Source organism: Pelodiscus sinensis, chromosome 5 (genome assembly GCF_052426305.1).
Source record: "Pelodiscus sinensis isolate ZL-2025 chromosome 5, ASM5242630v1, whole genome shotgun sequence".
Classification (NCBI taxonomy): domain Eukaryota; kingdom Metazoa; phylum Chordata; order Testudines; family Trionychidae; genus Pelodiscus; species Pelodiscus sinensis.
Genome location: NC_143056.1, coordinates 116,962,638 through 116,980,222, shown reverse-complemented (window position 1 = coordinate 116,980,222; position 17,585 = coordinate 116,962,638). Strand labels below are relative to the sequence as shown.

The following is a 17,585-nucleotide window of genomic DNA, read 5'->3' as shown; positions in this document are numbered from 1 at the left end:
CCCATATCTCTTCTATCATGCTATTCATCCCAGAGCACTACGCTCTGGAATGTGTGCTCTGGGAAGGTGCACTGAGGGCTGAAGTTAGAGAAGTTGCATCAATTTTAATGCCAGAAGGGGACCACTCTGGTGGTCTGGTCTGATGTCCTGAATTCCAGCATCAAGCCCACATCTTGTGGTTGAGCATAAGCATAGCGAATCGGGAATTCCAGCTTTGCCATTCGCTGTTGGCCAAAACAAGAAGAAGCAGAAGGGAGGGGCAGAGGAAGCTCTTGCCGGACTCCCTGCAAATGCTGACATGAATTTAATGAGCAAGTACATTTCTAAGTATATGCACAGCGGGTAGCACAACAGAGACGCAGGCCAAGATTCCTCAATGGCCAATGAGTTTCCGGCAGGTTGAAGTCATGTCTGCTGCAGAGTACTCCCCACTGACACCCAGAGCCAGAGAATTCTTGAGAACGCGAAAAGAGCAGCCGCCAGCCTGAATCCTCAAAACACTAAGGAAGCCGTTAGCCTAGACACAGGATCAGTTGCAACTGTTGTTTCCCTCTTGGAACTACTTGGAAGTGACTTATTGAATTGCACTCTACATGCAACAAACGTGTTTGGAGTCGCCTTTGTTCAACTGTTGAGGACTTGTGAATAGTGCTGTATACAGTAGAACTGCAATGATAGGGGGAAATACAGGTAGCGCCTTTGGGTTATAGCCATAAAGGGTTGGGGCTGAAGCTCTGTGTGTGGGGGGGTGGGGGAGTGTCTCTCAGGGCTCTGGGCAAGGGGGGTCAGAACTTGGGGCTCCTCACTTGCAGGAGCATTGGGGCTCAGAACTTAGATCAATGGGGGAGAGTTGGGGCTTGGCCCCATGTGGGGTGCCAGAGCTTGGGGCTTTAGCTGCAAGGGTAGTGCTGATCTGAGCTCCAGTGCTGCCCCCATAGCTAAACCCCTGAGCCCTGGCATGCCCTTCCCCTGCAGAAGCAGGGACTGGAGCGGTGGGTAGTCCCAAGCCCTGGTGACTCTTGGGGGGCTGAAGCCAGGCGTTGAAGTCCTGAGCCCCCACACTCCATTCCCCCCAAGTCTCAAGAGCTGAGCCCTGTTGTACCTGTGGGGCAGAAGCCCTGAGCCCTCTGCCCAGAGTCCTGGCACCCCAAAGGTCAGAAGTCCTGATCCCCTGCATCTGGAGTCTTGACCCTCCCTGCCACTATTGCTGCACTCCAACCCCCAATGTGGCTGAAGTCCATAACCTCTCCTTCAGAGCTACAGAGCATTGGAGTGATAACCTCCATTCCTGAGGGGTCTGTAACTCTGAGGACTTAACTGTATTTACGACACAACTAATATTTGCAGTTCTCGAATGCTTTCCAGCAGAACACTTTAAAGCACTTCACAAGCATTAAACTTCTGTAAAGTGGGAATTATTTTAACAATCCTGATTTCACAACAGTAATGCGGGCACAGTGGGCCAGATGCATTCCTGTGGGTGGTGCAGGGACAGAGCAGAGGTGGGGACTACCTCCTCTATTCAGGCTAGAGTAGGCATTGCTCCTATGGGCCGTGGCAGGGCACAGAACTGCCAGGACAGAGATACAACCTGATTAACCCTCCCATTCCCAATCTGTCCCGTCCCTTCCTCCCTCTAGCCAGCCTCCACTCCACCACTAACATGGTCCCTGTCCCAAGGAGCATTCAAATTGGCACTACTGCACATCTATACTATAATACTGCCCTCCCACAACAGGTTTCTTCAACACCTCAATGGCTATGAGGGCACCCACTTTTTCACCTTCTCTTCAGGATCTCTGCCTTTACCATGTGTGACAGCCACCATCTTCGTCAACACACCAGAGATGTGAAATCACCGAATTGTGAAACAGAAAGGAATCTTGAGAGTTCATCAAGTCCAGTCCCCTGCACTCATGGCAGGACCAAGCACCATCTACATCATACCTGACAGATGTTTATCTAAACTGCTCTTAAAAATCTCAAATGATGTAGATTCCACAATCCCCCCTAGGCAATTTATACCAGTGGTCTGCTACTCAGGGTGTGTCTAGACTACAGGTTTTTTTCTAAAAAACCTCCCCTGCATCTAGACTGCTGCCATGTTCTTTCGAAAGTAAATTGAAAGAACGTGGCAGTTTTTTCAATCGCAGTAAACCTCATTTTATGAGGAAGAACGCCTTTTTTCGAAAGTGCTCTTTCGAAAAAAGGTGTTCTTGAATGCAAACTGTGCTTTTTCGAAAGAGAGCATCCAGGCTCGCTTTTTTGAAAGAAGTGGTTGCAGTCTAGACGCTCTCTTTCGAAAGAGGCTTGTAGTTTAGACATTGCCCCAGACAGTTAGGAAGTTTTTCCTGATGTCCAGCCTAAACCTCTCTTGCTATGATTGCTTCTTGTTCTATCATTAGAGGTTAAGATTATTTTTTCCCTTTCCTCCTTGTAACAACCTTTTAGATACTTGAAAGCTGTTATGTCCTCTCTCCGTTTTCTCTAGACTAAACAATCCCAATTCTTTCAAGCTGCCCTCATCATGTTTTCTAGACTTAATCATTCTTGTTGCTCTTGTCTGGATTTTCTCTAATTTGTCCGCATCTTTCTGAAATGTGGCGCCCAGAACTGGACACAATACTCAACTGAGGCCCAATCAGCGCAGAGTAGAGTGAAAGAATGACTTCTTGTGTCTTGCTCACAACACTCCTGCTAATACACCCCAGAATGAGGTTTGCCTTTTCTGCAACTGCGTCACACTGTTGATTCAAATGTAGTTTGTGCTAGAGGTAAAAGCTTGGGCTGCTACAGCTTGCACTTTGCATCAGGCCAGCTGAGAGACTCTTGTCGGCAAGGGCAGCAGGGGTTTGTAAGCTAGTGGAACGGACTCAGTAGAAAAGTACAGCTGCAGTCTACAAGGTCTTGTTATGACGGATGCTTCAAACAAAGACAAGTATGTGAAGTGGCAGAAGATGAGGTTAGGAGTGGGGGTGCCCCAGCTTTGAGGTTCAACCCAAACCTGGGGCTTATGGGGCAAAAACCTTACTACCAAAGGGTTTTACCTTCCTTTTGCTACCACCAGACGCCTGTCTTGCAACCTTTCCCCAACACCCTCTGAAAAAGGCTGGGAGAAACTGAGCCAATGTATAACCCTTTTTCCCCTGGGGATCAGGATAAAGTGAGGGAGTTATTATAGAGTGGTTCTGGGCTAAGTTGATGCATTAGCATCTTTTATATAAGCATCATAGGCATTGGCTGGTTGCACCCTACTAACTGCTGCTATATGTACAGAGAAATGCAGGGTTTGATACCATGCTGAGGCCACTGTCAGCTGACCACTTTATCTGCCCTGAGCTCTCCTGAAGTCAATGGGGTCCCCGTACAAGTGCAGAGGTCTCTTCGCATGAACGTCCTGGCAGAACTAGGAGCAATATTTTGTACCTCTATATTAAAAATGAAAGTGACAACAGGGACAGTATAACTGATTGCTTTATTGATACAAATGAAAAGTACAATACGTGCAGAATCCGGGCAGTTTGAGTCTTGCATATTAGGCAGAGTGCACACAAGTGAAATGATTCAAGATACATTAATACCCTTCCCAGCCCTCCCTCCCCCACCATATAAAACATGAGCAGACAGTAATACATACATGACAAAACCAGTTTTTAAAACAACAAATACAATTCTTCCCTTCATTTAGTGCAGAGGCAGCTAGGTCCATCACCAAAAGACTGAGCCTTTGAGATCAGGCAGGCAGAAGTGGATGGTGTGATTGTGCGATGCTAAGACAATGGAACCAGTTGGGGACCTTGCTCCATCCCTAAAGTGCTATTGCTAAGCACAGAAGGTTGAAAGAACAGCTCTGGTGTTTTCCAGCAAACAAGCCATAACGTAACGTACACAAAGAAAAAATGATTTTCCCCAAATGCAGAGATGCTAACTTATGCACGACAAACACTAGAGCCCAAAAATTAGTTGTGCTGCTTCCATAAATGAGTTGCCCCCCCCCCCCCAGAATCCCAGTGTATCATTGTGGAAAATGTACCCCTACAAAGGTGTTTAATGTGAAAACACCTTCTCTTCCCTCTCAGCCCTTCTCTTCCCTCCCTCTTTGCACCTGTACACCTCCAGAAAAGCAATACCTAAAATCATGGCCATGAGATGGGAGGAGAGAAAAGATTTTCAGGGTGACTTCTGGGGCACCAGAGGAACTGCACTGAACCCATATTGTGCTGGCAGTTTCAGATGCTCTGCTGAAACAGAAAGCTGTGAAATTGTCCTGCTTCTCTGGGCTCTCTGAAGCACTGTCTGAACTAGCAGTTTCACATGGAAAGTCTGTGTGAAACATGTTATGAGTGGGACAGACTTGGACCAATTGGAATGGGCTAGTCTGAGATTTTAAAAAGATGAATGGGAATTGGGTGTTCAAGTCTCTTAGCCATCTAACGAGATTGGTTCTTTCCATACAAGTACATGTGGCGCCCTACTAGCTCTCCAGCTGTTGTGCTTACTGAGCAGAAATGCACTAGGTCACATTCTGATCTGTTCTACTGGTATAAATCCACTCACTTTTTTACACCTGTGTATCCTGGAGCGCACTTTCGTGCTCTGCAAAGGATAGAGTTATGGTGAATCAGATAGAGGGACTAACAAGAGAACTACTACCTGCTAAGATCTTATCTGGGATTTTTAAAACCCTCCTCTTTCTCGCTTGCAGGATCTTGACTCCAATTCCATCCACACTATTGAAGCAAAATATTTCTGTAGCTGAGCCCAACTAGTCCAATGCCCTAAACATAAGCCTCAGGCAGCATATGATGTCAGATGAGAATAAGTCATTAAAGATACCAGGCCTTGCCCAGTTCTAAATGGAGCTTAGCCCATTCAATCTAGCCAAGTGCAGTGAACCAGCCAAAAGGAGGAACAACTACTGATACTTTAACTAAATGATTTTGATCAAGTTAGGGCTGCAAGTCCCCCTTTTAGTTACATCACAGCTCCACCTAGTTTGAATGCCCACTCAAAACTTGAACCAAACTTCTTGCATCTTCAATACAGTGCTGGATACATTACAATAGGGGGCAGGGGGTTGTTTGGTGTTTTGGTACTTCCAGCGCTTCTGCTTACACTCCCAATGGGAACCAGAGACCACAGATGGGAAAAAGTTTGGTTGAAGTCAGAAGTGGCATCAGCTGTAGGTGATTTAGCCCTCTTTTTCCAGCCAGGAAAGCTTTAAAACTTTCTCTTATTCCCCGGAGTTGCCACATGGTAAACAGCCCAGATGGACAAAAGGTTTGTGCACTGGGCTATTTCCACAGTGCTGCTGAGTTGAAACACTGAATAATAAAATAATAATAATAATAATAATAATTAACAATAATCCCACTAACCTAGAGGAACTGAGCCTACGGCTGCTCACACAAGCACCAGCAACCAAGTAAGGAGTCGTTGTAGCCTTAAGAAATAACTTTTGGTACAGTTACATCAAACGGCTGAGAAATACACCCTTTCCCTCTGCAGACTGCAAAATAAGTATTCAGAGGGAAGCAGCTATTCCAAATGCTCTTGGGTGAACATTAATGAAAACCCTGCTGAATATTCTTAAATGACGAATGGAACCAGACCTCCCCAAAAGTCCATTCTTAAGGCATATTTTTTTAAAAAAGCCAATCAAATCAAATCAAAGCCTTTGCTGATGCCTCAGCTGCTGGCTGGCTCCAGTTTTGACATTCTTGAGCCTTTCCACTTGAAGACCGAGGGCCAGGTTCAGCAAGGCTCTTAAACAAGGGGCTTAGCGTTAAGTGTGCAAGTAGTGCCCCTAAAGTCAAAGGGACTGCACACACACACACAAAGTTAGGCATGTCTGTGAGTATCTTGCTGAACTGAGGCCCAAGGACCTGATGCCCAATTGGCTCTTCTCGTCATGTACACACACTTTACTCGGGTAGAAATTGCAACCAAATGTGAGTGGTAGCAGGTACCTCCACCTCTTTGCCCTGGTGCAAATCATGACACAATTTGTAAAGTGGTAACTGTGGACTGGAGGTGGAGGGAACGAAACTGCAGCAAGGCCCACGATATTCAAGACCCCAAGCCAAATCTAAGTCTGAACTTTTGTGTTTTAGGCCTGTTTTTTCCTGTGAGCCAGAACTCCAACTATTCCTGGGTCCTTGGAAAGGGCCAAAATTTGTGAAGCGCTGAACCCTAGCAAAACCCATGAAAGGGATCTAGTAAATCACATAAGCATATGTTTGACATTATGTGAGTGTTCAACTGACTTCAATCAGATTCCTCACATGCTTAAAGTTAGGTGCACACTTGAGTGTTTTGTTACATCAGGGCCAGAATGTATTTAGTATCTTGCAGGATTGAGCCAAAAAAGAGGATACTTAAAAAATTTTCCTCTGTGCCTTTATGAATATTGTCTCTTGGCACAACTTTCTCCCTACCCCTCACTAGTAAAAATAAATAAAAGTAAAAAAAAGAAGAAAGCATGCTTCATATTCCAGATGAATATTTATTTGCTTAATAGGTATTTTCCACTTAAAAATATTTTATTTTTGGTACAAAGCATCCAGGAAAGCTTTTTTTTTTTCCTCCCTATTTCCCCCTTTTAAAAAATAAAAGTTAGGTTTCTAAAAAGACATACAAAAAGAAAAATCAGCTCTTTGCAGTTGCTCTGCAAATATATATATATATATATATATATATATATATATATATATATATATATATAGTCTTCCCCACTCCCTCCCAGACTACCTTTTAAATTTGGAACAATTTTTGTTTTCATTCATATATATTTAATAATAAAATAAATAAAGGCTTTACTTTGTGTTGTGTATTGCAGTGCCATTTTTTTAAACAAAGGCTGCATGGCTCAATATTGCAAGGTAATATTAATTAAAAAAAAAGGATTACACATTAATATTCCCCTTCTTAGCCCCTCCCACTCACTCCCCAAAACCACAAAATAGAATACAATTCAAGTAGTCTCTTTTTAAAAAAAATGTTTTAAATGTATGGCTATATGAGGCAAAGCAAGTACATGACTGGTTAATAGAATGTCCCCATTTGATTAGCACGTGAGAGTATATCAGAGGGCAATGTAGTTATGTCCCCCTTTTTAATGGTTCCTAGACAGATTTGATAATTATTAAACCAACCTATTGTACAGCCCTCTGCCCACCTCACACAGCAGTTAGCTCACCCAGCATTGAGCCTCAGGTAAGCAAACTGGTTTGCCTCTCCCACCTAGGCGTCAGCTTTGATTCTGCATTAGGCACAAAAAAGAGGAGAGGAAGGCATGCCACCTTTGCACCTCTGGAATGATGAAGCTGTCTCAGGTGCCTGCCCCATCTCCAGTGTTGGTCAGAGGAGCCTAGTGCTCTAAGTTACACTCAGACTTTCCATGGTCCCTAAAGCGAAACTAACCAGAGTGCAGCGAGCCCTGACTGAATCCCCTCCGTGCTATCCCCTCGATGTCAGGCTTTTTAAGAAGGATGGCCTGGAATCCTTTTGCCAGCGCTACCCATCAGCTGGGGATATTCCCTGAAGGACCATTCCGCCATCCATCCTGGAATGGCATATGAGGACACAGTGGAGCAGAGCCTCTGCTTACTTCTCTGAAAAGGGAGGAGGCCAGGGAAGTAGCGGGAGGAGATGATCAGTCAGGGAGTTACTGCTTCTGAGGAAACTCATTCAGGCCTTGATTCAGCAAGATACTGTGCCTCACTTCAAACACTGGACTAGTCCCATTGGACACCTCTGGAGCCTCATTGAGCCTTAAGGTTAGAGAGAAGGTGGCAGAGGGAGATCAAAAAGGACTCCGTGAATGACATACAAACCTGGATGTGAATGCTAGGGCCCAATCCTGCAAAAGCTTAGGCCTAACTTTCCATGCTATTAGTAGTTCCACCAAAGGCGATGGAACCACACTCAGGGTGAGAAGTTAAGCGCACGCCTAAGCTCTTGCAGAAGAGGGGGGAGCTTAGAGTTGTAACTTGGATACTGTAACAACTTCAGAATAGTTTGTCTTTTTTCAAAAAATTCCCTTTTGATCTAAACAAATGTGTATAGACGTATTTCTGCATGTGCGTGCATCTGTGTATGAGTGATAGCCAACTAGCTCATATGGTCACGACCAAGCTATATTTCAGAAGAGAAAAGAAACACATTTATCACACTTTTCCTAAAACGAAAAGCTACAATTTCAAGTTCAGTATTCAATATCTTGTCCTTCCCTCCCTACCCCACCCCCACCCCCACCCCTGCTATTTCTGGGTTTTTTTTCCCTTCCAACTTACTTTAGCACCATAACACATTTTAAACATTACAATCCCTCTTCAGATACTACACAAAATTGTCCCATAAAAATAGTGCTTTTTGCCAAAAAAGTTATATATATTATATATATAAATCAACTAAATCCGTGGCAAATGTGCAATGCAGACGCCTCCTCTTTTTAAAGTGAACATGAGTTCACTTCCACTTTTTTTATTTTCCCCCCTTCCTTTACCTCTTTCTCACACTTCATCTGTGATTTTAAAAAGGTGCAAGTAGATTTGGAATCTTGTAATTAAGCACACACACACACAAATTCAGATGGGTCCTCTTGGAATTTCTTCTCAGTTACTTTTCTTTTTAAGTAAAGGTGCAAAAAAAAATTGCTCTTTACAAAAATAAGAAAAAATACCAAACAAAAAAGCAGGGTGAGAACGAAAAAAAAATTGAACGCCTCCAAATAAATTTTGCCCCATTTTTTTCACTTAATTGACAAAAAAGATATGGAATGGACTCTTCAGTTTTTCAATTTCATATTCTTTTTTTCTTGCTCTTGCGCTCTCGTTTGCCTTCTGCTTTTGGCACATGGGATGTCATACCCTGCCCGATATTTTTAAAAGTTCAAGTGCCAAACTGTCCCTTTTAAGTATGGACTTGAAAATACTGAGTAGATAGGGGAACAAAACAAAACAGAAGTTTAAAAAAAACACTTTAATGCTTAAAGGACAATGCCACAGAAATTACGTTGTTGCTGACAATGCGGTATTCCCATTCTTACTACGTCAGTTGTTTGGTTCTCTTTAAATTGGCATTACAGTGCCCCCTTTTTATTGCTTCTGGGTGGAAAGGCAATATCCCTCTTGCTTCGCAGCCAAGAAGGGTAAGGGCTAGGGAAGTTATGCCTTAAAAGTCCCCCCCCAGGAGATTTAAAAAAAAAAATAGAATCCATTTCACAGTTCACTTCCGGGTGCTTGATGTTTCTGAGGAAACTTGCACTACCGGAGGCTTCTGGCTGGGCAGAGAGATGAGAGGACGATGCACCTTGGTCTCTTCTGATGCTTGCAGCCCTTCGGCTTGCCACCGGTACCTGCGAGCGCGGAGGATGCTGGGAACTCCCCGTTGTAGGCGCTGTGAGCTCTTTTTCTGCCACACATCGTATTTGGAGTACTTGGCATGCAAAGGTTTTTGAAAGCCATCCTGAAAGAGACAAGGAGGGTGGTAAAAGAAAAGCAAAATGAGGGTCCTATGGAATAGACCATTGGCTGGAAGCCCCATGACACTGTGGGCTGTTGGTGCCACAATGAAACCTTGCTGGACAGCCCTGACCAGCCCAACCTGAGGCACTGAAAGCAAGGAGTCTGCATTAAGAGGGGAAGGGTGATGGCATCCTCTTGGATTTGTGCTCTTATGCATTGCTTGATGTGAAGTTTGTCCTGTGATGGACACTTTCTGCCTCCTTGCTTCTCTTTCCTTCCCTGAAAATATGTTACTGCTTTTGGAGAAAGGGGAATTCGTTTGAAGAATTTGCATTCATTTTGTTCTTTATTTGCTTTCTCTGGAGACCTCTGCTCACATGCAAAGCCCAGGCTTTACTTAGATTAGCTTCTTCAGGCCAGTGTAGTCCAAATGCATTCTGTTTGTGGGGCTTCACTAGGAGACGTGGGCAACTGGGTTCCCACAGCCCAGACTGTCCTTTTGCAAATTGGTTTCTCTAAAGTGAAAGATTTAGCCCCTGGTTCCATCTCCCTCAGACACTGTCAGTTAATCGCCACTGTTGAGAAAACACATAGCACAGTGGACTGTACTATTGCTGTTGCGTCAGCAGCCATTATTACTTTTGGTAATGAGCGACTTTCACTTTCTAACGACCAGCACAAATTTTCTAGATGATCTGGTGGTTCTGTCTGGTTTTATTAAACTCATTTGATTCCCTCCTGGCCATTCAGTTTTAATCTTTATTTATCCTCCTTCCTTTACTTATTTACATCTAGTCACCTGATTTCTCACTTTATTATAGGTTTCTTTTGAACAGGTTATTTTACATTATTTACCCACTCACAATATTTGCTCTATGTGCCATGAAGGTCTCTATGCCCTGTTGTTATTGCAGAAGCAGCAGATCTTAGATATAAGAACGTTCCTCTCCCATGGGATTTTTTTTAAAAGAGCAGCTGATTTCTAGATATAATCTTCACTTACCTTGCTTAGTGCTGGGAAGACCACTAGAGAAGAGGACGAGAGATCCCGCTCAGACTTCACAGTCCTTGCACAGTATGTTTCCAAAAGAGCGAGGTCGCAGCTCCGAAAACAGCACTCCTCCACTATGCCACGGTTGAATCTTCTGTTATTTCGTCCCACGGGGCTACCTGAAACGGCAATCCTAGCAGTTAGCAATCAGTGGTGTTGAATTAGATTGTCCTCTCCTTTTCCTACGCCTGTGCTGCACCTAGAATATTTTAGGTACCACTGCAATGTAAACAGCACATGTAACATGTAAACATGTAACATGTGATCAGTTTTTGTACCAGTCTCGCTATTTATGTTAGGGGTGTCTTTTTTTTTTTTAAACTGATGTAGGTATATGTACAACCCCTAGTATGGCCCCAGCTAAATGGTATAAAACTGTCTTATAGTGGAATAGCTCATTCCCCTTCCTGTATGGGAGCAGTAATACTGGTATAAAGCCCCGTTAGACTGAAATAACGGCCTCTGTGAGGTATAGTTAAAGTGGTGCTATTTTTAGTGCATTCAAGGCCTAAATAATACACAGAAGAGAATTAATGCCTCTGGTGTTAGTTCTGGCAATTGTAGTTCCAGTAGAAAGAGATAGCAGCATTCTTTATGAGTAAAGGTCTACCAAATTTGCAGCTATGAAAATTGTGTCACGGACCATGAAATCTGGTCTCCCCCATGAAATCTCCAGATGCCCAGGTTGGATGCAGAGCAGAGAGCAGCAGCTGCTGGCTGGATGCCCAGACTTTAAGGCAGCACCATGGCCAGCAGTAATACAAAAGTAAGGGTGGCAATAGCATGCCATCCATACTTCTCTGTTGCTGCTAGGGGCAGCGCTGCCTCCAGAGGTGGTCTCCTGGGCAGCAGCTGCTGCTCTCCCACCAGCCAGCTTCAGGCAGCCCCAGACAAGTAAGGGTGATAATACTGTAACCCTCTAATAGGTTAACAACCTGCTTTTGGGATGAGGCCCCCAGTTTGAGAAATGCTGTGGAAAAATCACACATTTTTTAGGGGTATGGAGTAAATAGATAATTTTGCAGATCCCCTGCTTATGAGGTGCTAGACTTGTATTGGAACGCTGACATGCCAGTCATGAAGTGGACCAATGGAGGGAAACTGTACCAGATACACTGGTTGGGAGGCAGCTGCAAAGCCTCTAACCCTCAGTGCAAGAATGATGCCTTAGCATATCCAGCAGCCATCCAAGTACAGCTTTTTAACTACTGAGTCTTTTAATACAGATTTCTTCCTCTGTATTTTTTTGCATAATGATGCTGTAGCCAGCAATTAAGTTTCCAATGCTGTGCAACAAGGGGATTGAATCTCGTGTAATTAAAACCAAAAACACCAGAGGAAAAGTCTAGATAATCCAATATCTTAAAGAAAAAAAACATTCAAATTTGCCCACCCTGCAGTGTAAAGCAGGTCAGTTGGGAAATACCAAATTTTTCAATCACAAAATATCCTAGAACCAAAATTGTGATTTTTATTTTATACATTCTTCCCCCAGAAGCGTTTGTTATTTTTTTTGCACTCAGCTGTTGTGGACCTGGAGACGTCTCTTTCTATGCTTCTGAAACGAGTGCAGTACAGGCAGTTCTATCTAGATGGTAGGAAGAGGGACATCCTGGTATAGAAATCATATTCCAGTTCCACTCCTCTTACCCAGTCAGAACATAAACACTACAGGCTACTTGCACTTTTCATTTTCATGAGCACAGAGAAGTGTGCAAAAAGATCCGAGGTCAGCAAAGCAGGTAAGCATGTGCAGGACTCTTCATAAACTCAAACTTAAGTGTTTTACCCAGATTGGGATGTTAGGATCCTATCCTGCCAGGTGCTTAATTTCTTCACATCTACTTCACTGTGGTGCTCAGTACCTAGGAGGACTGGGTCCTAGGAGTGCATTTTTGTCAGCTACATAGATAGAGCTTTATGCAGACCCATTAAAGAATAACCCACAGACTCTGCATAGACACATGCACTCTTCTGTTTATGAAGTACAGTAAATATGTAGCATGAAAGCAAGCCCTTGGAGACACACCACTAGTTTAATTGCTTTAAAACAACAACAAAAACCCTAGAACCTCTGCCCTATTTCATCTGATGTCCCCATTTTCTGCCTTCTCCACCCAACTCTCCTCATGGCCACATTTTAAGGTCACTAGAACAAGTAAGTCACTAGAGTGAATCTGAGCTGCTATAGGGGACTTTGCTGACTCACAGTGTCTAGCCCAGCTTCTGGAATCATTTAAAAAAGAACTATATTTTCCCTTTTCTGAAAACATTTCAGGCATGACCTTTAATAAGCGAGCCGTGAAGGTTAGAGGGGTGGTTTTCTCCCTAGGAAAGCTCTGTGAAGGGAAAAAGACAAGCATTGTCGGGTGTTTATTTCTCTCATTAAAATGTTTGTGGCGTGTGAACTCTCGGCATGTGGATTGTTGTATTTCAAGCCCCATGCTTAGGACTGCGGCTCCTCATTTAATTCTAATTTCCAATCCTAGCCCTAACCTGATTGGCTGAACCAGTGCCCTGGCATCACAAGTCAGCCGTAGTGGCCCTTTCCCTGTGACAGACTGCCAGTGGCTGGAAATAAAGGGTGCATGTTAGTGCCTTGTTATCTCTAGGGCAGACTTTCCCAATTTTACTTGGCCATGAAACCCTTTTAAACACGAAAGAATTTTGCGGAACCCCTAATAACAGTCTAATATATGGAGCTGAAAAAGTAGACCACAAATAAGTAAGGATAATAATAAAGAAATGCTAAAGAAGGTCATGAGATCAACATTTAGTTTAATTGCACATATTTAAAAACAAAAATCACTTCATATTAATTATTATTTTTGTAATCATAAAATGTGATTGTAGTGGAATTTTCTCGCAGGATCCTTATTTTCACTTCGCGGAACCCCGGGGTTCCGTGGAACACCATTTGGGAAACACTGCTCTAGGGAAAGCCAATGACTCACTGTGGGAGTGTCCCCAGGAGCTACCTATCCCACTGGAGAATCTATGCATATATTCCAGTTTATATGACCTTCTCACCAGCAGGTTAATCGTAAAGGCAGCTGAGAGGGAGGCAGCTGTCTCATTTATAGATACGGTGGATGTATTCTTCTCTGGGTGCTGAACTGACATCGCTGTCTTTTTTTACAGTTCAAGTGCAGCTTGTGGAGCGCCCCTCATGTCCCCTCCCTCCATTCTGTACCTCCCAGACTGGCCTGGGGGGAGATGAGTGCTCTGTGTTTCTGCTCTGTAGTGGGGCTGGCACAGAGAGGGAATGAAGAGGCTTTAGCCTAGTGGGAGACGTCTGCTGGGGCTAGGGGCTCCAGCAGCAGTGGAGTTGAAGCCCCAAGCCCCAACTGGTGCCTCCTGTTGACTAATGCCCCGAGAGCCCTTTCTCCATAGGGCAGACAACCCTACCTCCACTACCCCACTGCAGGGGTGAAGCCCCCAGCCTAGCTGGTGTGCCCAGTAGGGTTGCCAGATGGTTTAACCAAAAATACCAACACCCCCGGGGAAAAAATTCTTTTGAGGAAAAAAAAAGGCTTTTTGGCCCTAACAGGCGGGTGACCTAAAATGGCCACCTGCCATCTTGCCATTTTAGGTGTCTGGTATTTTCTGAATTTTTTTACCGGACAGGAGGTGAAAATCCCAGGTGCTATCCGGTTCAATACTGAACATGTGGAAACCCTAGTGCCCCGCTCTCAGAGGGTCAGTAAGTTTGGCCATCCCTGGTCTATGATAAATGAAGGCCTAGGCAGAGAGGGAGGGAATACAGCTCCTTGCCTGAGTTCATTCTAAAAACAGATCCACAGCTGTGAAAGCATCTACTGGATAACTGATCATACTCAGATGCAGGAACGCTAACATCACAAATGTCCCCTTTTCTACTGCAGACTACTGGACCAATTTTTATAAGCAACTGAAACTGAGGAGAATATAAGGCTACACTTAAAACATTAAGGCACTGCCAGCGCTCTCTGTAAACCACCTAAACAGGAGGAGTAGCTGACTGCACTGGGAGCCCATGTACACAGGCACCTTACAGCGCTGTAATTTGCTGTGCTCAAGGAGGTTTTGTTTCACACCCTTGAGCGAGAAAGCTGCAGCACAAGTAAAGTGGTAGTGTAGACATGGCCTAACTATGACACTATCCCTGCTGTCTGAAAAGCTAGAAACAGTTCAAATATTTAGCATATTTATGATTCCAGGAAGGGGAAAGGGAGTGTAAAGTGAAAATCAAGAAAAAGTAAAGTGACCCTTTTGGCTAGTTCTCCATTCACATTCACACGAGTGGAAGGCTGCGTCAGCTTTTCTGTCCTAAGGGCTGAAGTACATAGGTTTGAGGAAGGGAATATGTTTTAACAACTTAACTTTTCTTTCAAAGAGAGAAGTTAGATGTCAGATGTGTATATTTGTGGGTAAAATTTTCCAAAGCAGTTGATTTAGCAGTCTACGTTCCGCTAACTTTTACCATCATTTAGAAGCCTAAGGGTGGGATTGAAACAGGCACCTAACTCCTATTGATTTCAATAAGCATTTGGTGCCTAAATCTTTTGGTATATTCCAGCCCAAGTGCCGAAGTTGTTTTTGAAAATGTTGACCAATATAGATTGCACACAGTCATCAGTGGGATTCTTAGGCCAGGTCTACACTAAAGGGGAAGGTTGAATCAAGATATCCCACTCCAGCTACGTCAATTACCTTGATGTACCTTGTCTCGAGATTCCCTCCCATCCCCACAGCAGGAGGCCAAGGTTTGCTCCCATTGGCTTCCCTTATTCCTCACAGGAGTACCCTCTGGCTACGTCTACATTGGCCCCTTTTCCGGAAGGGGCATGCTAATTTTTCAGATCGTAATAGGAAAATCCGCGGGGGATTTAAATATCCCCCGCGGCATTTAAATAAAAATGTCCGCCGCTTTTTTCCGGCTTTTAGAAAAGCCGGAAAAGAGCATCTACACTGGCCCCGATCCGGCCCGATCCTCCGGAAAAAAGCCCTTTGAAGTAGGAATAAGAGATCCTCCGGAAAAGGGCTTTTTTCCAGAGGATTGGGCCGGATCAGGGCCAGTGTAGACGCTCTTTTCCGGCTTTTCTAAAAGCTGGAAAAAAGCGGCGGACATTTTTATTTAAATGCCGCGGGGGATATTTAAATCCCCCGCGGATTTCCCTATTACGATCTGAAAAATTAGCATGCCCCTTCCGGAAAAGGGGTTAATGTAGACGAGCCCTCTGAGTTTAATTTAGCAAGTCTTAAGTAGACTTGCTAAATCAAATTCTGACACCATCAATCTTCTGTTTAGTGAAGACATGGCCTCAGAAACACATGTCACTGGCCTAACTCTGCTCCAATGGCAGTCAGTGCAGCACCAAACCCTCTTGAAATTCCCGCTTAGTGTGGCAGGTGAATAGTCCAATATGGCCTTGTGGTTTTGCTTCTGCTATTTCCACCTCCCAGTCTTCAGTCCTTTCCTCCACTGTCAGCATTCCTTTCCCACCAAAAAGAAAACAAACAAAAAAACCTCGAAAACCCTGAGAATTTTCAAAGTTATCTGCTGTGTAAGTGTCTGCCTGATGTTTTCCTTGCTCACTTTGCTGCCAACTATTTTCCTATGATAGGACACATTTCCAATTACATAATTGTATGATAGCCAGGGATTTGAATCTCACCAGAAGCCAATACAACCTTTCAAGAAAGATTTAGTACTTTTAAAAACAACAAACAAGGATATTCAGTACCAGACACTACTTCTAGATAATGACCCAAAGGCATGGAAGCCAGGAAATGTCTAGTTAGGGGTGATAACGCTTCTGGACTAGGTTGTGGTAAGTGTTAGTTCCCTAATGTGATTTATTCATGGACTGAAAGGTGAATTTCCTGGCGTTTGGCCCATCTGTGGCCTCTTGCCTTAATGTCACTGAAACATATGAGGAGGCTGGGTTGCTCTATTACCACATTGAAATGCAATGCTGTGCAGAATCTCTTCTTTGGCAGACAGGGTGGAAGAGGGATCAGTAGCCATTCACTCCCACATTAATGCAAGAGTTAAATGTTTACTTTTCCCCTTGTGTTCTCTATTGAACGAATGATTGTACTTTCACCAAGGAGACTTGCTTCCTTTCCTGCTTCATAAATCAATTATTCCCTAAAAATCCTATGCTCTGCTGTGCACAATCCCTCCCTCTCCTGTCACTTGTGTTATTGGGCGTGCTCCTCCAAAATTGACCCCTTTCCCCCAGTATTGCTGTGCCAAGTTACCCAGAAGCCCTAGCATTTTTATTGTCACTTGAAAACATGATCCTTCCTCAATCACACCACACCCAAGTTAAGAAGCCCCTCTGGGAAGGGAGTTGGTTTGACGTCTGTTATAGAAGGAGCAGATTGAGCAGTAATATTAGCTAACATGAAGGTTGCATTGCAAAGTATTCTGCATTGCCCCTGGCCAATGTTTTCAGAGGTGATGAGTACCTGTAGCACCCTGTGACTTCAGTGTGAGCTATATGGAGCATCTATCCATGGGAAAATCTGGCCGACACTCCTTAGGTGCCTAATTTTCTGTGCCTGTGTTCTGAATGCTTTTGGCCCCTATGCTAGATTGCAGCAAGAAAAAATGATTGTGATCCGTCACTGAGCTCCTGGGTTTCTGGATGATTACGGGCAAATCATTTCACCTTGCAGTGACTCAGTTTCCCCACCTGTAAAATGCCCTCCTTTGGATACCACGTTGGGATTACTCATGAAAAGTGCCACATTAGCGCTAGGTAATACTATGATAGGAAACTATGTTCTACCACGGGAGCCGACAGCCAAGGCGGGCTCAGGGGCAAGGTGGGAGGGCTCCATGTACCCAGAAAGGGGTGGGGCCAATGGCAGAATGGGTGGGCCCAAGGACAGTCAGCCCTTAGCATCACCCAGACCCCGGTGCACTCCACGGCCAGCTCTCAGAACCATGCAGAGCAGTGCTGCCACGCTTCCACATCAGTTCAAAGGGGCCAGGAGCTCTGGCCGCTACAGTAGCGGGGATAGTGACCAGGAGCTCCAGGTTCCTATGAATCTCCGGGAGCTGGAGGAAGAAGATC

At 44.3% G+C, this 17,585-nt stretch overlaps 1 protein-coding gene across 1 annotated transcript in view; it reads right to left on the bottom strand.

Annotated features, from left to right (window-relative positions):
• Positions 1 to 3,456: 3,456 nt before the first annotated feature.
• The window catches only part of IGF2 (insulin like growth factor 2), a 38,621-nt gene continuing 24,492 nt past the window's right edge, over positions 3,457 to 17,585 (bottom strand). The window contains exons 3-4 of the mRNA XM_006134915.5: positions 10,471 to 10,637; positions 3,457 to 9,468 (exon numbers count right to left, since the gene is read on the bottom strand). Coding sequence (XP_006134977.1) covers positions 9,229 to 9,468; positions 10,471 to 10,637 — 407 coding nt within the window. The 3' untranslated portion in view covers positions 3,457 to 9,228. The remainder of the gene's footprint in view (positions 9,469 to 10,470; positions 10,638 to 17,585) is intronic.